This window comes from Grampus griseus (assembly GCF_964374135.1).
Source record: "Grampus griseus genome assembly, chromosome: 15".
In the NCBI taxonomy this organism is placed as follows: domain Eukaryota; kingdom Metazoa; phylum Chordata; class Mammalia; order Artiodactyla; family Delphinidae; genus Grampus; species Grampus griseus.
In genome coordinates this window covers 78,603,172-78,627,578 of record NC_139009.1, presented here as the reverse complement: position 1 = coordinate 78,627,578, position 24,407 = coordinate 78,603,172, and the positions used below count along the sequence as shown (strand labels likewise).

At 44.8% G+C, this 24,407-nt stretch overlaps 1 protein-coding gene across 1 annotated transcript in view; it reads left to right on the top strand.

Annotated features, from left to right (window-relative positions):
• ACOXL (acyl-CoA oxidase like) overlaps positions 1-24,407 on the top strand; it is a gene marked incomplete at its 3' end in the record, with an annotated part of 366,752 nt that overhangs the window by 8,047 nt on the left and 334,298 nt on the right. The window contains 1 exon segment of the mRNA XM_082672845.1: positions 18,713-18,809. Coding sequence (XP_082528971.1) covers positions 18,735-18,809 — 75 coding nt within the window. The 5' untranslated portion in view covers positions 18,713-18,734.

Below are 24,407 nucleotides of genomic sequence, written 5' to 3'. Positions count from 1 at the left end.
GGGGAGGGCAGAGAGATGGGAGGGGGACACATGGGTGTGGTTAGAAGTTACTGTCATTGTGCTAGTTCTCCAACTGGGTGAGTGTCTTTATCATGGATTTAAAATGATGACTTAGCCCGTGTTGCCTCCCAGTTATGGTTGTAAAAGGCAGAATTGTTTCCCGGTTGGACCAACAGTTGGAAGGAAAGAAAATAGTAAACTAACCAAGGGTCCCTCCACAGGATACTGGCAGAGAGAGAGACAGGAAGAGACTGAGAGGGACTGAGAGAAAGAGAGATCTAGAGAAAGGAACTAAAACTCCTGCTGGTAAAAGGCCAGGAGACTCAGTGGTCCCACTTCCCCTTCACAGGGCTGTCTGTGCAGTTGGTTGCACACTTTTTATATTTGATCTCTCGTTTGACTCTCAAAGGGGATAATGATGAAGTGTGAAAAGGGAATAGTTCTGGTGAAATACGTAGAGAAGAGAGGACAGAGACAGTGAAGAGGTGGGATCTGCAGGATTTGATCATTATAAATTCTGTTTACTAATTTAATGTGAGAAATTCCCTTAGGGAAGATTGTGATGTATCAATAAATACCTGGGTGATTATAAATGCTAGCTTTATTGTAACATTGGTTTGTAACTCCACGTTTTGTTTTCTACCTGCTTTAAGAGACCAATACAAAAAGACAGCGTGCGTTGGGAAGGATATAGACAAAGCGGAACCCTTGTACGCTGTGGTGGGAACACAAAATGGTGTAGCCACTATGGAAGACAGTATGGGAGTTCCTCATAAATTAAATATAGAGCTACCATGTACAGCACAGGGACTATAGCCAGTATTTTATAATAACTTTAAATGGAGTATAATCTATACAATTTTTTTTTTTTTTGTGGTACTCGGGCCTCTCACTGTTGTGGCCTCTTCTGTTGCGGAGCACAGGCTCTGGACGCGCAGGCTCAGCGGCCATGGCTCATGGGACCAGCCGCTCCGTGGCATGTGGGATCTTCCTGGACCGGGGCATGAACCCCTGTCCCCTGCATCAGCAGGCGGACTCTCAACCACTGCGCCACCAGGGAAGCCCCTAATCTATACAATTTTTGAATCACTATGTTGTATACCTGAAGCTAATACAATATTGTAACTCAGCTATACGTCAATTTAAAAAAATGATTGGGAAATAAATAAATAATAAAAAATTACGGCAAAGGGAGAAAAACCATAAGGAAGATACAAACCTAATATAGTAGTACTACTTAAGGCAAAATGTTTGGGTAATTACAGGTCAATGAAAACAACAATAATAACACCTAACATTTATCGGCTGGCCAAAATGTTTGTTCGGGTTTTTCTGTAACATCTTACGGAAAAACCCAAGCGAACTTGTTGGCCAACCCAATGGTAATTTCTTTTCTTCCTTGTTTGCCACAGTGTTAATGAAGTAAGCATTTGTCTTCACATGACGCCTCTTCCCAGAACTTCCTAGGTTTTCATTTGGGCACGTGACCCTCTCCCGTAGGTTGTATAATTCAGAGAAAGTAGACCAGTCACCTCATCAACCCCCCACCTTGACAAAGGGATTGACCCGTAACCCTGAGGAAGCCAGTGCTACTCCGGTTGGTACAGGAATAGTCCCGTGATCCAGTTTTGGCCAATGAAATAGGAAGGGAGGTTTCTGAGGGCTCCTGGGAAAGATGCTTCCTTGCTTATCTGAGAGATCTGCCGGATGGGCACGCCCTCTCATTTTGGATGCGGTGGAGTCTGGATGTGAGGCCGGCTAGGTGTGCAGCCATTTTGTCACCAAGAGGGAAGCGTGCCCTAGGAGGAAGTGACTCATAGAGGCAGGGCATGACTGAGCCAGGGAGTCAAACGTGCCCTGACCCCTGCCCCTTGTCCTGTCCCTGCAGTTCCGTGAAGTAGCAAGTTCCCTTTACTGTTCAGGCCACTGTGAGTTGGGTTTCAACCAAACTTTTGGTTTTCAACCAGAAGCACCCCAATTAGTTTGCTTTTATTTCACTTTTGTTTCACTTGCAGAGACAGAAACAGCTCACCTTGGCTTCAGGCACAGAGGCTGGAGTTCAGGTTGCTAGGGGGACACAGCCAGGAGTCCTCAGCTCTGCTCTCCTTACGTCCAGACAGACCCTGGCCACCTCATGGCCTTTGGAGCTTTGGGTGCATGTCTCACAGCTCAGCAGCCAGGCTGGAAGAGAGAGACTCTTCTTGGCTTCCAGCCTGGCCCAGGTCACCCTCATTGGCCCAGCTGGCCATTGCCATTGCTTTTCCTTGAAGTGGCCCCTGGGGCGGGTCACCAACCAGAACCGCGTGGGTGGGGGAGGGAGTGGGAGGCTGCTAAAGGCAAAAGGAGGTGATGTGGCCCAGAAGAGGGGAAATGCGTGCCAGACCGACAGAGCACTGGGCGCCCATCACTGGCTTCTTCCTGAGTCTCTGGGTCACTGCAGTGAGTGAAGGATGTCTCAGAAGAGCACCTGGGAAGCCAGGTCAGGCATTTCTGCCTTGAATGGGGGCACTTAAACACTGCCTGTTAAGTTCCCTCCTCCTTCCTCTGGCCGTGACTTTGATCTGAAGCTGGGCAATAGCTTGGCTTTTTGGGCAGAGACTTGCTGATTGATTCCAAAAGGAAATGTTATGCATGCAAGGGACCAATGTCTGTGTAGACAGACTAGGGGTCATGGGTGCTCATTCCTCTCAGCCTTGGGAGGGACTGCAATTTCGGAGGAAATCAGGCCTATTTTCTAACGGAAGCCATTCTGACTGTGTCATGAGATCTCAGAACTGGCGCTGTTTTCGGGGTGCCGTTCCGCAGTCCTCTGCCCACTTCTCTCCCTGCCAGGGAGCTGAGATTCTCCTGTGACCTCCTGTTAGTGTGGATATGTTTTTGTTTTTATTTACTTCATTGCACCGAGCTTCGATAGCATCTCTTTTCTTTCTAAGTTCCCTTCTGTCCATCCTCTACCTTACAATCACATCCAGGCTACAACATTTATACCCTGTTCTCCCTCTGTGAATAAGGCTTTGCAGGTGGGTTGATTCCAGGAGCTGAGACTGGTTCTTACGTGGTTATGACCATGACAAAAAGTGACTGCAGGGCCCCTGATTACTTGCCCTTCTTCTCACAGGGACGGCTCTATGGACCCTGTGCAAACCTCTGTTTCTTTTGACACTATTTATGGACTTATTGTGGGAACTCAGACATCATGGGAGACCCTCAGACCCCCAGGGTCTCTCCCCATGCCCTCCTGGCAGCCGCGGGAGAGTGTTGACCTCCTCTTTGCCCTTCAGGGACTCCAGGCCTTGAAGTCCAGGTCATCATGGGCCCCTGAGGGAATCTCCATGGCCATCTTCCCATTTACCTGTAACTGGACAGGTAGGTGGACAGGTAGCTCTCAAGGTCTAGGAGGGAACCCTGGCTCCTGTGCATGTTAGACTCACCAAGGGTGCCTCCTACACAGCCAGTGAAAGGATTCGTTGTTGAAGATGATGGATTTGCCCTCTAGATCTTCTCCTGCAGAATTTGTGTACCATAATGTTCCCCCAAAGACATCCTTTGGGTTACCAAAGGTGTCACTACAATTGGAAACAGGTAGCCCCCTAAGCCAGCAGACTCCACCCTCCCGTGGTCGGAGCATGGTCTGAGGAGCCAGTTAAGGCCTGGTTGTACCTGTAGACTACAGGGCTGGGCATCCTCCAAGACCCTGAGCTGTCAGCCGTAAACCCAGTACTGCTTTCTTAGCTAACCTCTCAGGTGCCACTCCCATCTCAGCACTCCCCACACGCACCCCAAAAAGTAACCCCCCTTGTTTGAAGCTTCAAGTCTCATTTCTAAACCACTCCCTGTCCTGGACGTTGAGATCCCCGTGGTGACCTGGACCAGTCAGGAGCTGCCCCCTCGGGCTGAGCTGATGCAGCATCGCCAGGATCCTGGGCAGGGGAGGAAGAGCCCCAGCAGTAGCTGCCGCGTGTACCTTTACCTAGTGAGAGACATGCCTGAGTTTGGTGACAGTTCGTGTTTTTGTCTCGGGAGATTGTATCTGCTCCTATCCCCCGCTCACTCGGCCCCATTTCCCCCTTCTCTTCCTTCCTGCTCACCCTTCCACCCCTTTCCTCCTGACCTCCCCGCCCCACTGCCTCCCTCCCTCCCTCCTGGGACTTCCTCTCTCTGCCCACAGACACCCCACTCCTCAGCGGATCCTGCAGAGCGACTAGGTTCTCACTGCTCTGCCTTCTCTCGGGTCCTCCTGACGGAGCCAGGCAAGGGTAATTGCTAGACCAAAGGCTCTGCATTCCAGAAAACAACCAGGCCACCCCTGGGAGGTGGCACCCATCCAGCCACTTGAGGCCTAATGATGACATGTGCACTTTGTACGGGACCCGTCTTCCTCCTGCTCTGTCTTCCACGCTGGACTCCAAGCCCTTTGAAGGTAGGAGCCAGCCCGGCTTGTTTTGAATTTCCAGTGTTTAGCTGGTGTAGGCACTTAATGAACGCTCAAGGAAGGAAGGGGAGAAAAAGGATGGAGAGGGAAACTCCCTTCCCATGATCACTCGGTCACTCAGTGGAGGCCCAGGATGCAGGGGTGGGGTCTGGCACTGCCTCCTTCAGGGATTCCTGTGAGGTTTTTGTCTCTGGGGAGGGATCTTTCCTTCCCCTTCTTCCCTTTTCTCTCCGTCTTCAGAGCCTTTCTTCCTGAGAACTTTGTAGACTTTGCCCATCAGCCAAGATACCTCTCGCTAGTTGAGGGAATGTCACAGCTAGAATTAAACCTCAGCACTTAGAAACGACCCCCTTTGCATCTTCTCAGGCGCCCGCTGGCTCAGGGCCTGCAGCCTTTGACAGTTACCGCAAGATGACTCAACAGTTTCTCTTTCATTCACCGTCTACTCATCCAGGTTGTGCGTGGTGTTCTCAGGGTGGTGTCAAGGTTTGGAGCATCGGAGGTCGAGTTGTGATCGCAGTATTTGCTAGAAGGCAGATGGGCCCCTGTGCTCACTGCCTCTGGGGAGCCATGAATGCTTGTAGCGGGGTGCACCTCACCTTTTAATGGAGATGGAGCATTTTTGATTCTTGCTGATTTCAAAGAGAAGAGGGAGTTTATCTTGGGCTGAGCTGGACGTGTCTCCAGAAGGAAGTTACCAAAGAGACCAGGACCAAGGTACGGGTTATTGAAGCAGAGCCCTACTGGGAAACCAGGGTTGGTTTTCAAGTTCTTGTTGGTATTTTATTCCAGAACATCTGTGCTGCCAGGAGTCACATGGTGGTCAAAAGCTTAGGTGCCAAGGATGTTCCTTGTCATGAGGGCATTCGCATTGGTATCTGAAGATGTTCTTTCCCCTAGACCAAAACTCATTTTGACTGAGAGTTAGAGAAAAACACACACCACTGCTTTTTTTTTTTTTTTTAAAGTCTATATTGAATTTGTTACAGTATTGCTTCTGTCTTATGTTTTAGTTTTTTGGCCACAAGGCATGTGGGATCTTAGCTCCCCGACCAGGGATCGAACCCGCACCCCTAGCATTGGAAGGCGAAGTCTTAACCACTGGATCACCAGGGAAGTCCCACACACAGCTGCTTTTTTTTAAAAAAATTAATTAATTTATTTTTTAGCGTCTTTATTGGAGTATAATTGCTTTACAGTGGTGTATTAGTTTCTGCTTTATAACAAAGTGAATCAGCTATACATATACATATATCCCCATATCTCCTCCCTCTTGCATCTCCCTCCCACCCTCCCTATCCCACCCCTCTAGGTGGTCACAAAGCACCGAGCTGATCTCCCTGTGCTATGCGGCTGCTTCCCACTAGCTATCTATTTTACATTTGGTAGTGTATATATGTCCATGCCACTCTCACTTTGTCCCAGCTTACCCTTCCCCCTCCCCGTGTCCTCAAGTCCATTCTCTACGTCTGTGTCTTTATTCCTGTCCAGTGGTGTGTGTGTGTGTGTGTGTGTGTGTGTGTGTTTTAATACACAACGGCCTTTTTGATTTTGTTGTTGCCTTGCTTGTTGTCTCTTTTAAATTTTATTTATTTTATTTATTTTAACATCTCTCTTGGAGTATAATTGCTTTACAATGGTGTGTTAGTTTCTGCTTTGTTGTCTCTTTTTAAAATGGATTTTTTATTTTGGAATAATTTTCAATTTATAGAAAAGTTGCAGAGATAACAGAGTTTTCTCATCTCCCTCTCACCAAGTTTCCCCTGTTGTTAACGTCTTACAGAACCGCGGTACATTTGTCAAAACGAAGGCAGCGGCATCGGTACGTTGCTATGAATTAAACTCTAGACTTTACTTAGGTTTCCTCAGTTTTCCCCGAGATGGCCTCTTTCTCTTCCAGGACCCCATCCAGGACACCACGTGTTTCATTGTCACAGCTCCTTGGCCTCCTCTGGGCTGTGACAATTCCTTAGTCTTTCCCTGTTTTTCATGACCTTGACACTTTTGAAAAGTATCGGTCAGGTATTTTGCTGAATGTCCCTCAATTCAGGTCTGTCTGATGTTTTTCTCATGTTTAGGCTGAGGTTATGGGTTCTGGGGAAGTGTATGAGGGGAGATGCCCTTCTCATCACATCATATCACATCACATCACATTATATCGTATCATATCATACCATCCCATTTATCCTATCACATCACATCACACCATATCATATCATATCATATATCATACCATATATCCTATCTTACCCTATCCTGTCCTGTCACGTCATGTCACATCATATCATTCCATGGCGTACATCCTGTCAACATGGCTCCGATTTTTTTCTTTTGCTGTAAAGTACAATGAAATACAAAACTATTAAGTGTACACTCTCAGAATTTTGGCAGAGGCATTCACCTATGTAACCCAAACCCCTATCAAAATAGAGAACGTTACTATCACCCCAGAAAGGTCCCTCATGCCCTTCCCAGGCCCTGCCCTTCCCCCCCCAGAGGTAACCACTATTCTGTTTTTGTTCCTACTGTGTTTTAGTTTTGTCTGTTTTAGAATTTAATACAAATGGAATTACATAATATGTTCACACAGCATATTTTTGGTGGTATATTAATTCAATTTAATCCCACACAGCGATGAAAATGCATGAAACACAGCTACAGTAGACACTAAGATGAATCTTATTAGCCACGTTGAGTGAGAGAAGCCAGACTGAAAAGAATACATAGTGTCTAATACCATTTCTTTACTATTTAAAAGCAGTCAAAAATAATTTATGGAGTTACAAGTCAGGATGGCAGCTAGTATGGGCAGGAGGGAGGGAGTGATTGAGAGGGGGACCAAGGGGAGAGTCTGGTCGTGTAATGTGATTTCCCTGCACTTGGGTAGAGATTATACAGGTGTATGTAACCTTCGTGATAATTCATTAGGCTATACTTTTATGATTCTTGCTTTGTTCTTGGTGTGTTACATATTATTAAAGTGTTTTAAAATAAGATACTAGTTCATGCCCATCAGTTGTTTGTGTGTATCACAGTGCCATGTGTACTCCTTATCTATTGATGTGTAGCAGATTACCTCAAAACTTAACAACCGGTTTCTGTGGGTCATGAGTTTCACAGCATCTTAGCTGGGCGGCTCTGGGTCTTTCATGAGGTTGTACATAAGATGTTGGTTGGGGCTTAAGTCATATAAAGGCTTGACTGGGGCTGGCAGACCCACCCCCAAGGAGCTGTACTCACATGGCTGTTGGCAGGAAGCCTCAGTGTTTCTCCCATGTGGACCTCTCCACGAAGCTGCTTGAGTGTCCTCACATCATGGCAGCTGGCTTCCTCCAGAGCAGGTGATCCCAGAGAGCCCAGTATAATGTTTTCTAACTTAATACATGCCATTTATGTGTATCAGTAGTACATTCCTTTTTATTGCTAAGTAGTATTCCATTTTATGACTAGACGTACTTTATTTATCTGCTCTGTTAGTGATGGATGCCCTGGCTGTTTCCAGTTTGGAGCTTCATTGATAAAGCTGGTATGAACATTCTTCTACAAGAATTCTTATGAACAGTTTGCTTTTCTTAGGCAAATACTAGGAGTGTCATTGTTAGGTCATAGAGTAGGTATATGTTTAGTGTTACGAGAAATTGACAGAACCTTTCCCCAAGGTGACTGTACTGTTTTACATTATCACAACAAAACATGAGAGTTTTAGTTGCTCCACATCCTTGTTAATATTTAGGTTTCTCATTAAAAACTTTTTTTTAGCCATTCAAGTGGGTGTGTAATGGTATCTCATTGTGATTTTAATTTGATTTTCCATGGTGACTTAATGACGCTGAGCGTTTTCTCTCATGCTTATCGGTCATTTTTATATTGGTCATTCTTTTGTGAAGTGTCTGTTCAAATCTTTTGGAGGACATCTATGTGTGTGTGTGTGTGTGTGTGTGTGTAGTTCACACGTATAGTTTTGTGTAACCAACCACCACCACAATCAGAATATAGCACTATTCCATCACCACAGAGAAACCTCCTGTGTTTCCCCTTTAGAGTCAGATTCTCCCCCTAACCCTAACTCCTGGCAGCCACTGATCTGTACTTCATTACTGTAATTTAGTCATGTTGAGAATGTTATAAAATTGGAATCCTATCATATGGAACTTTTTGAGATTGGCTTTTTTCCACTCAACACAATGCCTTGGAGATCCATCCCAGATGTCATGTGTGTCAGTGGTTCATTCCTTTTTATTGCTGAGTAGTAACCTATTGTATGGATGTACCACAGTTTAATCTATGCCCCACTCAAGGGACATTTGGGTTGTTTCTAGTTTTTGGTGATTGCAAATAAAGTTGCTATAAACATTCATGTATAAGTGTTTGTGTAAACAAAGGGTTTCATTTCTCTTGGGTAAATACCCAGGAGTGGAATTGCTGAGTTATAAACATTAGTGTGTGTTTAGCTTCATAGGACATTGTTAAACTCTTCCAGAGTGCCTGTACCATTTTTTAAATATTTCCCACCAGCAGTGAATGAGGGATCCAGTTGCTCTGCACCTTCTTAACACTTGGTATTGTCAGTATTTTTTATTTTCGCCTCTCTAGTAGGTATTTATGATTCGATTTTGAAACTTAGTGTCTTGTGGTTTGGTCCTAATTCCACGTGTGAAACTTCCCAGTAAGGCTTCGTCTTACTCACGCTGGATGCCCACACCCGTCACCTCTCCGAGGGAAGGTGAGATTCGTATCTTCTGCTTTAGTTCTTGCTGGTAGCATATCCTAGTTCAGAGGTTTTCAACCTTGTTCTTAGTAAAGGAACCATTTTTTCTCAAGCTAAATCCTACACAGACCACTGATAAGTCAGATGATGGTGGAGCTGCTGAGGGTAGAGCAGGGCCCGCTCTGTACCCCATACAGACACACCCCGGCAGCTGTGTCTCTTAATCTCGACACTAACGCCATCCACCCAGGACCTGCCAAGTCTCTTAATTCTATAGGGCCTCTCTCTGCCATTTGAGGCACAGAGATAGTAATATTTGCCAAATCTTTATATCTTACAGACCCAAGAAACCAGAAAAGAGAAATTATATCTGTTGTTATAAAATACCCAAAACCGTTGTTGTTTATGATTTATACCGTATCGTTATACACATAGTATTTAAGGTGTCCCATTAAGATTGCTAAACGTGGGGGTTGGTATTTAAAGACAGAAAATGCACAAACAAATATGCATGTTGCATAGGAGTTGGGAGAGCTTGAGATGTTCCTGAAACCCTGCCTTTTCCATCGCAGAGATGGTTACCTTTTTGCTTGAAAAGTGTTAGGAATTTAAATATTCATATTATGATAAGCAGATGTTCAAGCTTTCAGGGAGACAGTTTCTAAAACTTCTTCATCCAGCTTTAATTTCTTTGTTAAATAGGAATGAATTCCTTGGGGGGGTGGCAGTTGGAATGAAGATCAAGCGCCATCTAGTGGTTATGTTTAAGTGTACAATTTAACACGTTTTAAAACATCTGTTTTTGGAATAGGTATTAGTTTAACACGGTTCAAAAGTCAGAAAGCATATAAAGGTACAGTGCTGTCCCCTCTCTGCCCAATTCCCCCCACCTCCACCCCACTCACACAAAAGCTAAACACTGTTATTAGTTTCTGGTTTTAAAAAAACAACATCTACCAAGCAAACATGTAGTCTTCTCCACCCCATTTTTTAAAAACATATAGAGCAGCAGTAAAAGGAATATATTCACTTGTTTGCACCTTGATTTTTTTCATTTAAAACATATCTTGGCAATTTTTCCATATTGCCATAGAAAGAAAATTTTCTTTTTGTGTAATATCCCATTGTATGGCTGTACCATATCTTACTGAATCACTTTTCTACTGATGGTGTTTTAGATGTTTGCAATGTTGCGCTGTTACAACACTACAGTGAGTAGCTTATGCCCATGGAACATTATGCTTACCCCTAATAGTGCATTTTGGGAGTTGGGGGTGGGGAATGTGAAAGACCTATAATTAAAATGTCTAACTTGTCCCTGTTGAGAAATTTCTTTAACGTAAGGAGGTTGGGTATTAATAGTTGAGAGCTGTTTAGTAGTAACCCAGTTTTCTTGAGGTATGTTTATTTTACTGGTTATAATAATTTCCCAGTTCCTCTGGCCAGTGTATATATTATCTGTGCATTAATAGTCCTCACCTGTTCTTGTCCTGTGTCCTATTTTTCTTTGTAGACTGACATAAACCGTTACTAAAATTTGACTCCAGTGAGATGCTTGGTATCTGTATGAGTAAGAAGCTTAGTTTAATGTGAAAGTAATGTGAAATTAATGTGAATTTGGGCCGCGCCGCGCAGCCTGTGGGACCTTAGTTCCCCGACCAGGGATGAACCGGTGCCTTCTGCAGTGGAAGCTCAGAGTCTTAACCACTGGACCGCCAGGGAATTCGCTCTGAATTTGGGATTTTAAAACAGATGAATAACAACCATTTAATCAAAACGTTAGTGGAATGGAAGTGTAAAGAGAGAACTATCAATAGTTACTTACGTTTTAGAATCTTGTCTGTAAAACACACCAAATGGCATTTCCATAGGCTTTGCTGTCTGGTCTTTTTAGTTTGATGTTTCTCTTGATCCACATTTTTCTTTTTTGATTACAAAATTTGTAATTGATGAATACTACAGTTTATATTAAAAAAGAGGATCCATACCTCATATTATTCTATAGCTTATATCTCCTCACATGTGTGAGGATGTCCAAAGGATAAGTTTCTAGAAGTGGAATTGCTGGGTCAAAAGGTAGGTTCCTTTGTAATTTTGATAGATATTGTTTAATTGTTGCACGTGCAGACTGTACCAATTTGTACCCTCCGTCCCTCAGGCTAGTGTGTGAGAGCATCAGCTCCTCACAACGTTGCCAACGTAGTGTGTTATCAGACTGTCTGGATTTCGTTCATGTAATAGGTGAAAATCAGTATTTCAGTGTAGTTTTAATTTGTGCTTCTCTTACTGCATATGAGAGCAGAGATTTAAAAATATATTTGTATCACTTGTATTTCTTATTCTGTGGCCCATGTGTTCAAATCATTTGCCCCCTTTTGGTCATTTTTTTTTTTTTTCAACTGAGGTTTAGTTGATTTACAATTTTATGTTAGTTTCAGGTGTCTAGCATAGTGATTCAGTATTTATATAGATCGTACTTCATTAAAAATTATTACAGAGTAATGGCTGTAATTTCCTGTGCTGTACAATATGTCCTTGTTGCATATCTCTTTTATGCACAGTAGTTTGTATCTCGTAATCCCATGCCCTTAGCTTGCTCCTCCCCCACCCTCTCTCCACTGGTAACAACTAGTTTGTTTTCTATGTTTGTGAGTCTCCTTCTGTTTTGCTAGATACCTTAGTTTGTTTTATTTTTTAGATTCCGCAAATAAGTGGTAGCATACAGTATTTGTCTTTCTCTGTCTGATTTATTTCTCTAAGCATAATATTCTCACCATGTTGCTGCAAATGGCAGAATTTCATCCTTTTTTATGGCTAATATTTCATCGTGTATATATACATACATATATATATATATAATATATATACATACCACATCTTCTTTATCCATTCATCTGTTGATGGACACTTGGGTTGCTTCCATATCTTGGCTATTGTAAATAGTGCTGCTATGAACATTAGGATGCATGTATCTTTTCTTTTTTTTTTTTTTTTTTTAATTTATTTATTTTGGCTGCGTTGGGTCTTCGTTGCTGTGCGCGGGCTTTCTCTAGTTGCGGCGAGTGGGCGCCACTCTTCGCTGCGGTGTGCGGGCCTCTCATTGTCGTGGCTTCTCCTGTTGTGGAGCACGGGCTCCAGGCGGGCAGGCCTCAGTAGCTGTGGCACGTGGGCTCAGCAATTGTGGCTTGCAGGCTCTAGAGTTCAGTCTCAGTAGCTGTGGTGCACGGGCTCAGTTGCTCCACAGCATGTGGGATCCTCCCGGGCCAGAGCTCGAACCCGCGTCCCCTGCATTGGCAGGCAAACTCTCAACCACTGCGCCACCAGGGAAGCCCCATGTATCTTTTCAATTAGTGTTTTTTCCAGATATATACCCAGGAGTGAAATTCCTGGATCATATAGTAGTTCTATTTTTAGTTTTTTTGAGGAACCTCCATAATGTTTTCCATAGCGGCTGCACCAATTTACATTCCCACCAACAGTGTACGAGGGTTCTCTTTTCTCCACATCCTTGCCAACATTTGTTATTTGTGGTCTTTTTGATACTAGCCATTCTGACATGTGTGAGGTGATATCTCATTGTTGTTTTGATTTGCATTTCTCTAATAATCAGCAATGTTGAGCATCTTTTCATGTGCCTGTTGGCCATCTGTATTTCTTCTTTGGAAAAATGTCTATTAAGGTCTTTCTTCTGCCCACTTTAAATTGGGTCGTTTGTTTTTTTGATATTGAGTTGTATGAGTTGTTTATATATTTTGGATATTAACCCCTTGTTGGTCATATATTTGCAAATATTTTCTTCCATTCACTACATTGTCTTTTCGTTTTGTTGATGGTTTCCTTTGTTGTGCTTGCTGGTATGTTTTTAATGAATTATAGGAGCTCTGTAATTAGGGAGCTTCATCCCTTTGCAATGACATCAGTAACAAGTATTTTGTCCCTGTTTGTCATTTGCCTTTTGACTATTCTTAAGGTGTTTTTGTCATGCAGAAGTTTTTGTTATTATATAGTCACATTTATCAAATTTTTCTTTATGGCTTTTAAATATTATATCATATTAGAAAGTATTTTTTGCATTGAGATCATGAAAGAGTTCTTTATGTTTTATCTTAATACCTTGTGGTTTTGTTTTCCTCCATGTAAATCCTGATCAATTTGGAATTCATTCTAGTATATGGTGTGAGATAGGGATTCAACTTAATTTTTTCTTCCAGTTGGCTACCCAATTAGAACATCTCAATGTTTTGGATTTGATATCCCAGCTTTCTCTGAAATATATTAACTTTCCATATGTATTTAATTCCGTTTCTCGACATTCTATTTTATTCCATTGGTCTATCTGCCTATTTTTGCACCGGCTGAATTACTGAGGCCTTATCACACAGAATATGGCTCCTCATTTTTAGAGTTTTTCTGGTTGTTTTTGCTTGTTTCCTTTCATATGTGAACTTCAAAATCCCTTATTGGTGTTTTTATTTAGATCATATTGACTGCATAAATTAACTTAGGGAGAATTGATTTCTTTGTGGCCTTTCTTCCTATTAAAACAAATGGTCCATGTTTCTATCTGTTCAGGTTTTTGCTTGTGTACTTTAGGAGTGTTTTAAAGTTTTCTTCAGGTAAGTTATGTACATATAAAAAGTTTATTCTTAAGTATATTTTTCTTTTGTTTTATTACTTTTGCAACTGGGATCTTTTCTTTCATGTACTTTCTAACTGATTGTTTATGTATCTATATGAAAGCCATTAACTTCTATTAATTGTGTATCCTGCCAACTCTTATTGTTTGTAGTAATTTTAGTTGTCTTGCGGGCTTCCAGGTATATAGGACTATTGTATCAGTTACCTATAATGCAAAACTTAGCAGTTCAAAACAATAATTGATCAATATTATGGACCATGAGTTTGTGGGTGGCTGGGGGGGGTTCTTCTAGTCTTGTCTGGGCTCATTCATGAATCTGTAGTCAGCTGTAGGTTGAATAGGCAGCTCTTCTGATCTTGACTGGCTTCTTCCACATGTTTAGGGGTTGCCTGGAGGTAGGCTGGTCTGTGATGGCTTTGGCTGATACAGCTGAGCTCTTCGTACTTGTCTCTTACTTTATACACCCCACCCCACCCCACAGGCTAGTCCAGGCATGTTCTTAGATTATCTCAAGCATCTTCTCAGGGGGGATTTCAGAGGAGTAAGAGAGCAAGAAAATGCACAAATACTTTTTCGAGCCTTTGCATCTCTCAAAGATACCAATATCTTAATGGCCAAAGCAAGTCACATGGCCAAGCTCAGACTCAAGGGTTGGGGAAGCAGACTCTGCCTCTTTATGAGAACTTCAGTGTCAAAGGACAGGGATCAAGGAGAGGTCAAGCAGAGGGGCCATCAATACAATCAACCTAACACATGCATCATCGATAAATAGTGAGAGTTTTACCCATTTCTTTCCAATTTCGATTTCTCTAAATTTTGTTCTCTTGTCTAATTGCATTGGCTGACTCCCCCAGTACAATGTTTAACAAAAACCTCTATGGTGGTTGTTTTCAAAGAGCCAGCTTTCGGATTTCTAACTGATTACTTTTCTGCTTTTCTTTTAATAATTTATTTTTTCTCCTTTCCTTTTGTTTAATTTGTTATTTTCTTCTCCTGATTTCTGTAGTCAGCTGCTGTAGCAGTTGCTGTTGATACCCCACCCTGATCCCTTTACCAGGCCTCTACACTCATCTCCTAGCTGCTATCAACGTTGACTGGTATCAACTCACAGCAAAGCTCCTTGGAATTGTCCTTGCCCAATGGGAGCGACCTTCCCAGGAAATGCCTGAGGTTATGCTTTCTCCCTGGGAATGCCCACAGCTACTGACTGACAGAGTGGGACAACTCTGTGGTGCCGCTTATACTCCAGAGCTCCCCACTCTGAGGCTAGATGTTAGCTGAGCCCACGTCTCTGCAAGCCCCCTGGCAGCCCATGCGATCTGAAAGCCTCCTGTCCCAACTGATGCTGGGAATCCTGCTGCACATCCGCACTGCCAGTTCTGATGGTCTGCTTCCCTGCCCACACTCCCAAAGGCAGTCTGTTGTTTGCCCAGCAACTTCAGACCCTTTTGCATCCTTCAGCTAAGGAGAACAGGCTTCTCTTGGAGTACTTTTTGTCTGTGTCTGCTGGAGATTCTGGGTTGGAAGATTCTGTAGCATCTTGTCCAGCATATGTACATGGGAGGCAATAAAGAAACCCAGAGAATTTGCTGGCATGGCATTCCTCAAATTCTGAGTTCCCCCAGGTGGTCTGCCTTCTTTTTTGTACTTTTCAGAGTCATCCTATGCTTGTTTATTGTGCAGTGTCTAGGGTTTTATAGTTGTAAGAGGGAGGATCTGGGAGGAATGGGGCTATTGCACCTTGGCAGGACTGGAAGTCCTCCATTATATAGTATTTCCACCAATACACATAAACAACCCAAAGAACATAGATAATAGTAAAATATAATAACATAATTAGGAACGGATGAGCTTGAGTATTACTTTTATTTTTAAAATAGAATTTATTTCAGTGCATCTTTCTATATATTAATTTTTTTTTTTTTTTTTTTGCGGTATGCGGGCCTCTCACTGTTGTGGCCTCTCCCGTTGCGGAGTACAGGCTCCGGACGCGCAGGCTCAGCGGCCATGGCTCACGGGCCCAGCCGCTCCGCGGCATGTGGGATCTTCCCAGACTGGGGCACGAACCCATGTCCCCTGCACCGGCAGGCGGACTTTCAACCACTGCGCCACCAGGGAAGCCCTATATATTAATTTTTGATAATGGCTGTGTTTAAAAACTAGTTCACAAAAATTCTTTAACATTTAACAATTGTATCTCATGAGCTAATTTAAACTGGCTCTAACACACCACTGGTTTTATTTATTTATTTAATTTTATTTTATTTATTTTAAAGATTTAATTTATTTATTTTTGGCTGTGTTGGGTCTTTGTTGCTGCGTGCGGGCTTTCTCTAGTTGCGATGAGTGGGGGCTACTCTTCGTTGCAGTGCATGGGCTTCTCACTGTGGTGGCTTCTCTTGTTGCGGAGCATGGGCTCTAGGCGTGTGGGCTTCAGTAGTTGTGGCACGCAGGCTCAGTAGTTGTGGCTCACAGGCTCTAGAGTATAGGCTCAGTAATTGTGGCACACGGGCTTAGTTGCTCTGTGGCATGTGGGATCTTCCCGGACCAGGGCTCGAACCTGTGTTCCCTGCATTGGCAGGCGGATTCTTATCCAATGTACCACCAGGGAAGTCCCACACCACTGGTTTTATATAATATGTAGATAATATTTGGTCACAATTTTTATTTGCTACAGGATGACTTTTTTCCCCCTGATGAGCGTTTTTAGTTTTTTAATAGATTTGCTGCTCTTTGTAGGGTCATTGTTTCAATTCTATGCTCATTTCTGTTTATTACTTATAACTGAATGATGTGAGTGAAGCTGAATGATTTCTAGCCTGGATTTTCTAAGGGGTTTCAGGGTTGGGGAGCTGGGAAAAGCTTGGATAGTGATCCAGAGTGGGTCCTTTTCATCACATGGAAACTTTTTCCTTCCCCGCTGCCACTGAGATAGACCACTTCTCTCAAACGTGACCTGTGCATGTGATTCTTCATGTCACCCTGACCCTAAACCTATAGCTCAGAGACCAGCGGGCCTCCTGCTATCTGCTAGCTCACTGCCATTCCTATCTCGCTTTCCAGATAAGAGCTATAGGTTTTACGTCTCGGTGCACACATCTTCCATTTAGGAAGTGAATTTTTACTAGCATTTCCTGAGATCGGTCACCATTTGGCCGTTGTGCCGTGAGATCTCTTTCTGTGGTTCTTCTTTTCAGTTCCTCCTGCCAAAGCCTGCTTGACTCAGATGCTTTGGGCAGGCCTTACTTGTATGTTCAAATGTGGAGATTTTTCCAGTCTCCCATTTTATTGAAATTGGCATTTTAATTTTCTGTTCTCCTTAGGGAAAATACTGACTTCATGCAGTAATGTTTCTACTGAAATCCCCACCAGTGGTTCTGACTCAGAAAAAGAAAAAAGCAATAATGGGCCTGTCCTGTCTCAAGATTTTTTTGTTAGGGAGTTTCTGTGACCATTTGGCCTTTTTTTTTTTTTTTTTTTTTGGTGGGGGGGGTTATCTTTTACTTTCCCAAATGCACGGTGGGTCCTCTTGGATTTTTCAGTTACCTGCAGACTGGAGATGGAAGAGAGAAAGTCAAGATGGTTCTTGTTTGGTCTGGGGCAATTGGCCAGCAGGTATTTAGGGAAAATGTTTAAATGTGAGATGCTCTGCTGGTTCTCAGGGGCTACACAGGAGTTTAAGATGTGGACTCTGAATGCATGCAGTTTGTATTCTGGGTGGAAATAAACTTGACATGAGGACAGTATGTGTAGTAAGCATGTCTTTGGGGGCATCTGTGGGGACGCTGCCTCCACAACCTGGTCGTGAAACCTGAGGACCCAAATACGTTTAAGTTCAACCACCATTGAATGGGGCCTCACATGGGCCAGGCCTTGTAGGGGTGCTGGGGCTGTAAAAATGGGTCTGACACAGTGCCTGCCCTTGAGAAGGAGGAGATGGGGTAACTAAGAGCGTGAATGGCAGTTACTGCTATTGAACACTTACCATACATATGCACGCCCTAGTCCAAGCATTTGAAATGACACTCCTCTGGGTTATTCGTGACTCTCATTCCCATCTTACAGATGGGAGGATGGAGCCACGGCAGGCCACTTGACGTTGGTCACGCAGTTGGTGGCAGTCAGCATCCAAACCTGAGTGCGGTTCCCCCAAACTCTGGCTGTGCTTTGTGTTTAAACACTTTAGGCGGCAGCATGGATCCTCCCCTCCTATGTCAGTCGAGGTTTGTTGAGAAACAGACACCGAGATGGGACTAGATGTGCAAGCGACTTACTGGGGGAACATCTAGAAGGGCCACAGGGAGGGAGCTGCAGGAGGTGGGGGAACCTTTGGAATGTGTGCAAGCAGGGCTGACACCATGAAATGAGGGAGAAGAAAGGGCCTGGCACCGTCACGAGACAGTCTGAGTGGGCTGCTGGTGTCCCTGGGAAAAAGTCTCCTGGTGGGCAGGAATGGCCGGAGTCTAGACCCTTGCCATGCTCATCACCTGCCGGGAGCAGCCTGAGGGCAGAGCAGCCTGGGGCCAGCGCCAAGGTTAATTCCAAGGAATGGCAGCTGCAGGTTGCTGGGAAATGCTGCTCCCACTGTGGGTTCTCTTGAAGGAAATTCTAGGTGACACTCCTGGGGCCACCACACAGGTCTCTCCCATCTGCTCCATCTTCCCATCCCAGACACCTGGGTAGAGGAGGAAACGTTAGAGTCTTGTTTTAAGGTCATTGTCAGGGAACCCTTCTTTCTTTCCTTCCATTTTGACCGCCCCCCACAGTCTGTGTCACACACATGGTGGCCTCCTTTGACGCATAGCATGGAACAAGAGCTATAGAGAGACCCAACAAAGATGTCTGTTCTGTCAGATCCCTGGGTCCAAAGGCTCCACTCATGGTCACCATCAGTCCAACGTCTTAACATCCATTTTGTATCCATTTGTCACAGGTATGATTTGAGTCTGGATGAAATGAGAGCTTTGACATTTCAGAGAGTGATGGTTACCATGGGTCTGCCTCTGATAAAAGGTACAATTCAGGATCAGGTAAGTTTCATTGTTATTTTGGTGTCCTGTGTGTGAGTGAAGGAGAAGGAGACAGAGAAAGAAAAATATTTTGTTTTGTTTTGTTTGCTTTTGTGACTTGTGGAAGGAAGCACATTAATTTTGCCCTGGGGGAAACAGACAATGTGGTCGGTATGGGGGAGTGGCTCCTTCACTCTCCTTTTCTGTCCCCTCCCTGTGTTAACCTAATTGATTCACTTTTCCCGAGCCCACAGGCCAGGTAGTAGGGGAATGAGCAGAGGTAATGAAATATTTGTTCGCAAAACAAATATAATTTGGGGTGTAAAACTCAAATATCTGAGGAACGTAGTGAACTAATTTTATGGATTTTTTAAGCATTTTAGACTTGTCCAAAATGGATGAGTCTTGTTTGCCTAAAAATTGCCGCTCTCAATGCAGTTAAATTATTTTAGTCAATTTAGCCTCATTAAAAGAAAGAAGGAAAGAAAGAATATGTGATGAGAGGATTCCTTTGTGATGCTAGCATTAGAAGCTCTATATTTTAGGCAAATTTAAGTCAATTCATGCAGCTTCATAGCTTCCTTAAACCTAACATTTTACACAGGAAAAAAATGCCCTCTGGTGAGATCCCTGGGGGAAGGCCCTGAACCCGGGATGAGCTTCAGTAGATGCTGAGGAGCTGAATGTATTCTGCCATGAGCCTGGCCCCCTTCCTGCCCAGTGTGGTCTGCGGAGGGAGAGGCTGAGGAGTGAGGGGTTGAGGTCTTTCCCATTCAGGAGACCACAGGGGCTCGTTTCTCTGTGGAGTGTGGATCAGAGCTGGTGGGGGCCTGAGTCCGTGTTTGAGACCAGATCACCACCCACCCACCCGCTTCGGTTGGCTGTCTGTCCTGAGGAGGCAGACACAGAACTCAGCATCTTCTCCTGAGGAAGAAATTACAGGCAGAGCTTTGGCACCTCACCTCCTGGTGAGGTCCAGCAGCCCCTCCAAGGTGACAAGGGCACAGCGTCACCTCGGAGAGCATGTGCAAGGAAATACCCCGAGAACAGGGTGAAGCATGCTGGCAAAGTCTGGAAAATCATTTCATACCAAGTAGAACGTGCTGGCAAAGTGGATGTTCAAGCTAGTAAATTGCCTCTCAATGAAACATACATTTAGAGGTGAATGCAGCCATCCAAACAACTAACCAACCAACCAACCAAACAGCCAAACAGCCAACCAACCAACCAGCCAAACAGCCAACCAACCATCCAACCAGCCAGCCAACCAACCAACCAACCAAACAACCAAACAACCAACCAAACAGCCAAACAGCCAACCAACCAACCAACCAACAACCAAACAGCCAAACAGCCAACCAACCAACCAACCAGCCAGCCAACCAACCAACCAACCAAACAGCCAACCAACCAACCAACCAAACAAACAAACAGCCAAACAGCCAACCAACCAACCAACCAACCAACCAACCAAACAGCCAAACAGCCAAACAGCCAACCAACCAACCAACCAACCAGCCAACCAACCAAACAGCCAAACAGCCAACCAACCAAACAGGAGGGAGCCAGTGGGACTCAGGCTATTCCTGGCCAACTGTAGTGAGGACTGGGGACAATGGATAATGGATAATGACGTTCCCCACTCCATCCGTGACTGCTTACCCCCCAACCCTGTCCCCAGCCATCTTCTCTCTCATCCAACCAACCAACCAACCAAACAAACAAACAAATGAACAACCAAACAAACAACCGAACATAAAAACCCCAATCCCTCTTTGCTTTCAGCCACTTTCTCCATCAGAATCTGGCCTCCAAATGTGTCCGGTGTGGGGCTGGCAGGAAGGTGAGATTCCGACATGGGGGCCAGTCTCCTGCCCCCTTAATCAGCCCAACATGTCTAAGGCTTAAGTTAGTGTCAAAAATCAAGACCCGGACGTGAGGGTTGATCCTTTAATGAGGTTTATCAGTTGCAGCCTGAGCCCCCCACGTCTGAAGGATTAGCCTGCATACTCTCGCTACTGATGAAGTGTGTTAAGCCCTGGATCCAATTATCTCCCTGTTTTCACGGCTCCCTCCGTGGTCGTCAGCAGCCTGGACAGCTCTGTCCTGTATGATGAGGTGTGATTCCTCTGGGAGGCACAGGATTGGCCCTGGACGATCCCTCCAGCTCATTTCTGTTAGTTATTTCAGCCTGTTTGGCGCTTCTCTCTGTGTGAATTTGCAAAAGCCAATGAACCTGAAGGAAATTAAACCAGTCAGTCATCGGTCACTGGGGCTGCAGGCTTATCTCATGGGGCGGGTGTCATAAGACTCAGCAGAACATCTGCATGTGAAGGCTCTCAAATTCTCCCCTGTGAACAGCTGGAGGAGCTGTCCACGTCCAGTAATTCTAGAAGTGTTGCATGATTCATCCCACCTCTTCATGAAAATATTGAGTCATGGACTGCCAGTTCAGAGAGCATTCCAGGTCCTTCCATCTTTCCCTGGCCCTCGTGTGTTGCTCTTAACTTTTGGGGATGATTGGATAAGCTCCCAGGCAGAGTGCAGCGTGTAACATGTGACGATGATGTCCTTGAGGACAAACGAGGAGCGAGCCTCATTCATCCCAGGGCTCGGTGGACAGCCCACAGGCTGAGAAAAAGCCATTAAAATGTTTCCACTCTGTCTTCTCCCTTCTGTCAACTGCAGTAGATTTGAGGTGTTTCAGTAATTTAAAAAGGAAAACAGTATCTCAGCCTGACTAGAGTGCGCGCAGATGCGCACGCGCACACACACACACACACACACACACACACACACACACACACACACACACACACTGTGAAAAATCTCATTGCACCTTTTCAACTCCTCCTGCACCTGTTTCCAGTGACATCACATTTGTGCCCCTCGGCCAACTCTCTCTCTCTCTGAGGATTCAGGACTGGGTCCTGCGTCGGGGGAGGTCTCTGACTTCTGGAATTTCCAGATGAGGAGACGGAGGACCCAGTTGGGACATCTGCTTTGTGGCAGTGCTCGGACTGGACCCCAGCCCCTCCCTTGGGTGCCTGGTCCTGTCTGTGTGGCACCCTCCTCAGAGACACCCTGGAAGCCAACAGAGGCTGACAGCCTGCACAAAAATCACCATAACCAGCGACAGCTGACACTTACTAAATACATATCTTGTGTCAGTCGCAGCTCTAAGAACTGTAGATGGATGACCTCATTTAATATTCCCGACATCCCTCGTGGTGTTCGTATTTTACAGATGAGCAAACTGAAGCTGAGTAATTGGTCAGAGGTCATACAACTAGTAAGCTGTATATATAACTAGTGGAGCATGGATTCAAAGCCAGGTGGATTGCTTCCTGAGCCCACTCAAATCTGGTGGGTCTCACCCCAGGGTGCACATTGGAACCGCCTGCGGAGCTTTCCAAACTCTTGCCATCCGGGCTTTTGGTCAGGCTCATCGGATCAGCATTAAACCTTGCAGGTGATGCAGTGTGCATCCTGGCTTGAGTACTGACGCACTGTCCTTCTTTCCTGGTACCCTGTACTGTTTCTCCTGAATTGTTTCTAATTCTTCTGAATTGCTCCCGTTCAGCATTTCGTCCCTCCCAATCATGGTGCAGGGCTGACTCATAGGGATGCTCCATCCCAACATTTCCTTTTCTCAGGAGGGAGCCAGTGGGACTCAGGCTATTCCTGGCCAACTGTAGTGAGGACTGGGGACAATGGATAATGGATAATGACGTTCCCCACTCCATCCGTGACTGCTTACCCCCCAACCCTGTCCCCAGCCATCTTCTCTCTCATCCTGAGCTCCTCTCGTCCTCACCCCCATGATCCACGTGGGCCGTGGGCACGGTAGTATCATTACCGAAGCCAGTGGTTCTCGAAGTAGGATCTGAGGACCCGTGGGTGTACCCAAGATCCTTTCTGTTACTATCTGAAAAGTAGATGTCCAACTACCTGCGTGCACGACACCAGGTTTTCATCATCAACTTCGACCAAAACAACATGTGGCTACAGACTGAGTGCAGAAGCAGACATGAGAGGCCAGCTGTCTTTTATTAAGCCAGATGCTAAAACAATTTGTAAAAAGGCAAAACAATGCGATTCCTCTCATTGATTTAGTTTTTGGCTTGAAAATTGTGGCTATTTTTCATAAGAATTATGTCATTTACATTAACATGTAATAGGTTTATTACTGTTATTTTTAAATGAATAAACATTTAAAAAATTCTCAGCTTTAATTACTAGTACAGTAACTTGATAGATACAACCTGCATAAACTAAAGCTCTTTGGAATCCAAGATAATTTTTTTTTGCCATTTAAAAAAAATTAATTAATTTAGTTTTTGGCTGCGTTGGGTTTTCATTGCTGCGTGTGGGCTTTCTCTAGTTGCGGCGAGCTGGGACTACTCTTCTTTGCGGTGCACGGGCTTCTCATTGTGGTGGCTTCTCTTGTTGCGGAGCACGGGCTCTAGGTGTGTGGGCTTCAGTAGTTGTGCCTCATGGGCTCTAGAGCACAGGCTCAGTAGTTGTGGCGCATGGGCTTAGTTGCTCTGCAGCACGTGGGATCTTCCCGGACCAGGGCTCGAACCCGTGTCTCCTGCATTTGCAGGCAGATTCTTAACCACTGTGCCACCAAGTAAGTCCGGAATCCGAGATAATTAAAAAAATTTTTTTTTAATAAATAAATAAATTAATTAATTTTTGGCCACATTGGGTCTTTGTTGCTGTGCGCTGGCTTTCTCTAGTTGTGGCAAGCGGGGGCAACTCCTCGTTGCGGTGTGTGGGCTTCTCACTGCGGTGGCTTCTCCTGTTGTGGAGCACGGGCTCTAGGCACGCAGACTTCTGTAGTTGTGGCTCACGGGCTCTAGAGCGCAGGCTCAGTAGTTGTGGCGCTTGGGCTTAGTTGCTCCATGGCATGTGGGATCTTCCTGGACCAGGGATCGAACCCATGTCCCCTGCATTGGCAGGTGGATTCTTAAGTACTGTGCCACCAGGGAAGTACCCGAGATAATTTTTAAGAGTATAAAGGGGTCTAAAGCTTGAGGACTGCTGGTCTAAATCATCCACTGTTTTCTCAAACCACCCATCTCAGATCAGCTTGGAGGGGGATTGACAGCTTTATATTTATATTATATTTATTATTATCGCTTCTTGGCCTTTTGGCTAAGATCAAGTGTATATTATATTTATTATACTGCAATTATTAAATTTCCATCAGAATTTAAGATAGTGTCAGTTTGGGATGGTTTGGGTTTTTGTATTTAGAGAAATACCGGGGTGGGGGGCGGTGATCAGATCTGGAATGGAAAAAGATTTGAAAGTCAGCTCCCCTTAGAAGGCAACAGGGCATGGGGAACGTTGTTGCTTTCCTCATGAACCCCTGAGAAAAGGAGCAGCCTTTCCCAGGAAGCAGTTACACTGAAGCCATTGGCATGTTGCAGAAAAGGAGCTGAGCAGGGGTTTCACCAAGAGACTGAAGTCCCATCCCAGGACTGGTTCCTGACTTTGAGCTCTTGGCTCCAACACCCTGGCCTTGGCTCTGCCCTTGGTCCTCTGGCTTCTGTTTGTACTGGGACCCAGGCTTTTCCTAGTGGGCTGGACAGGCTGCCCCTGCTCTGCCTT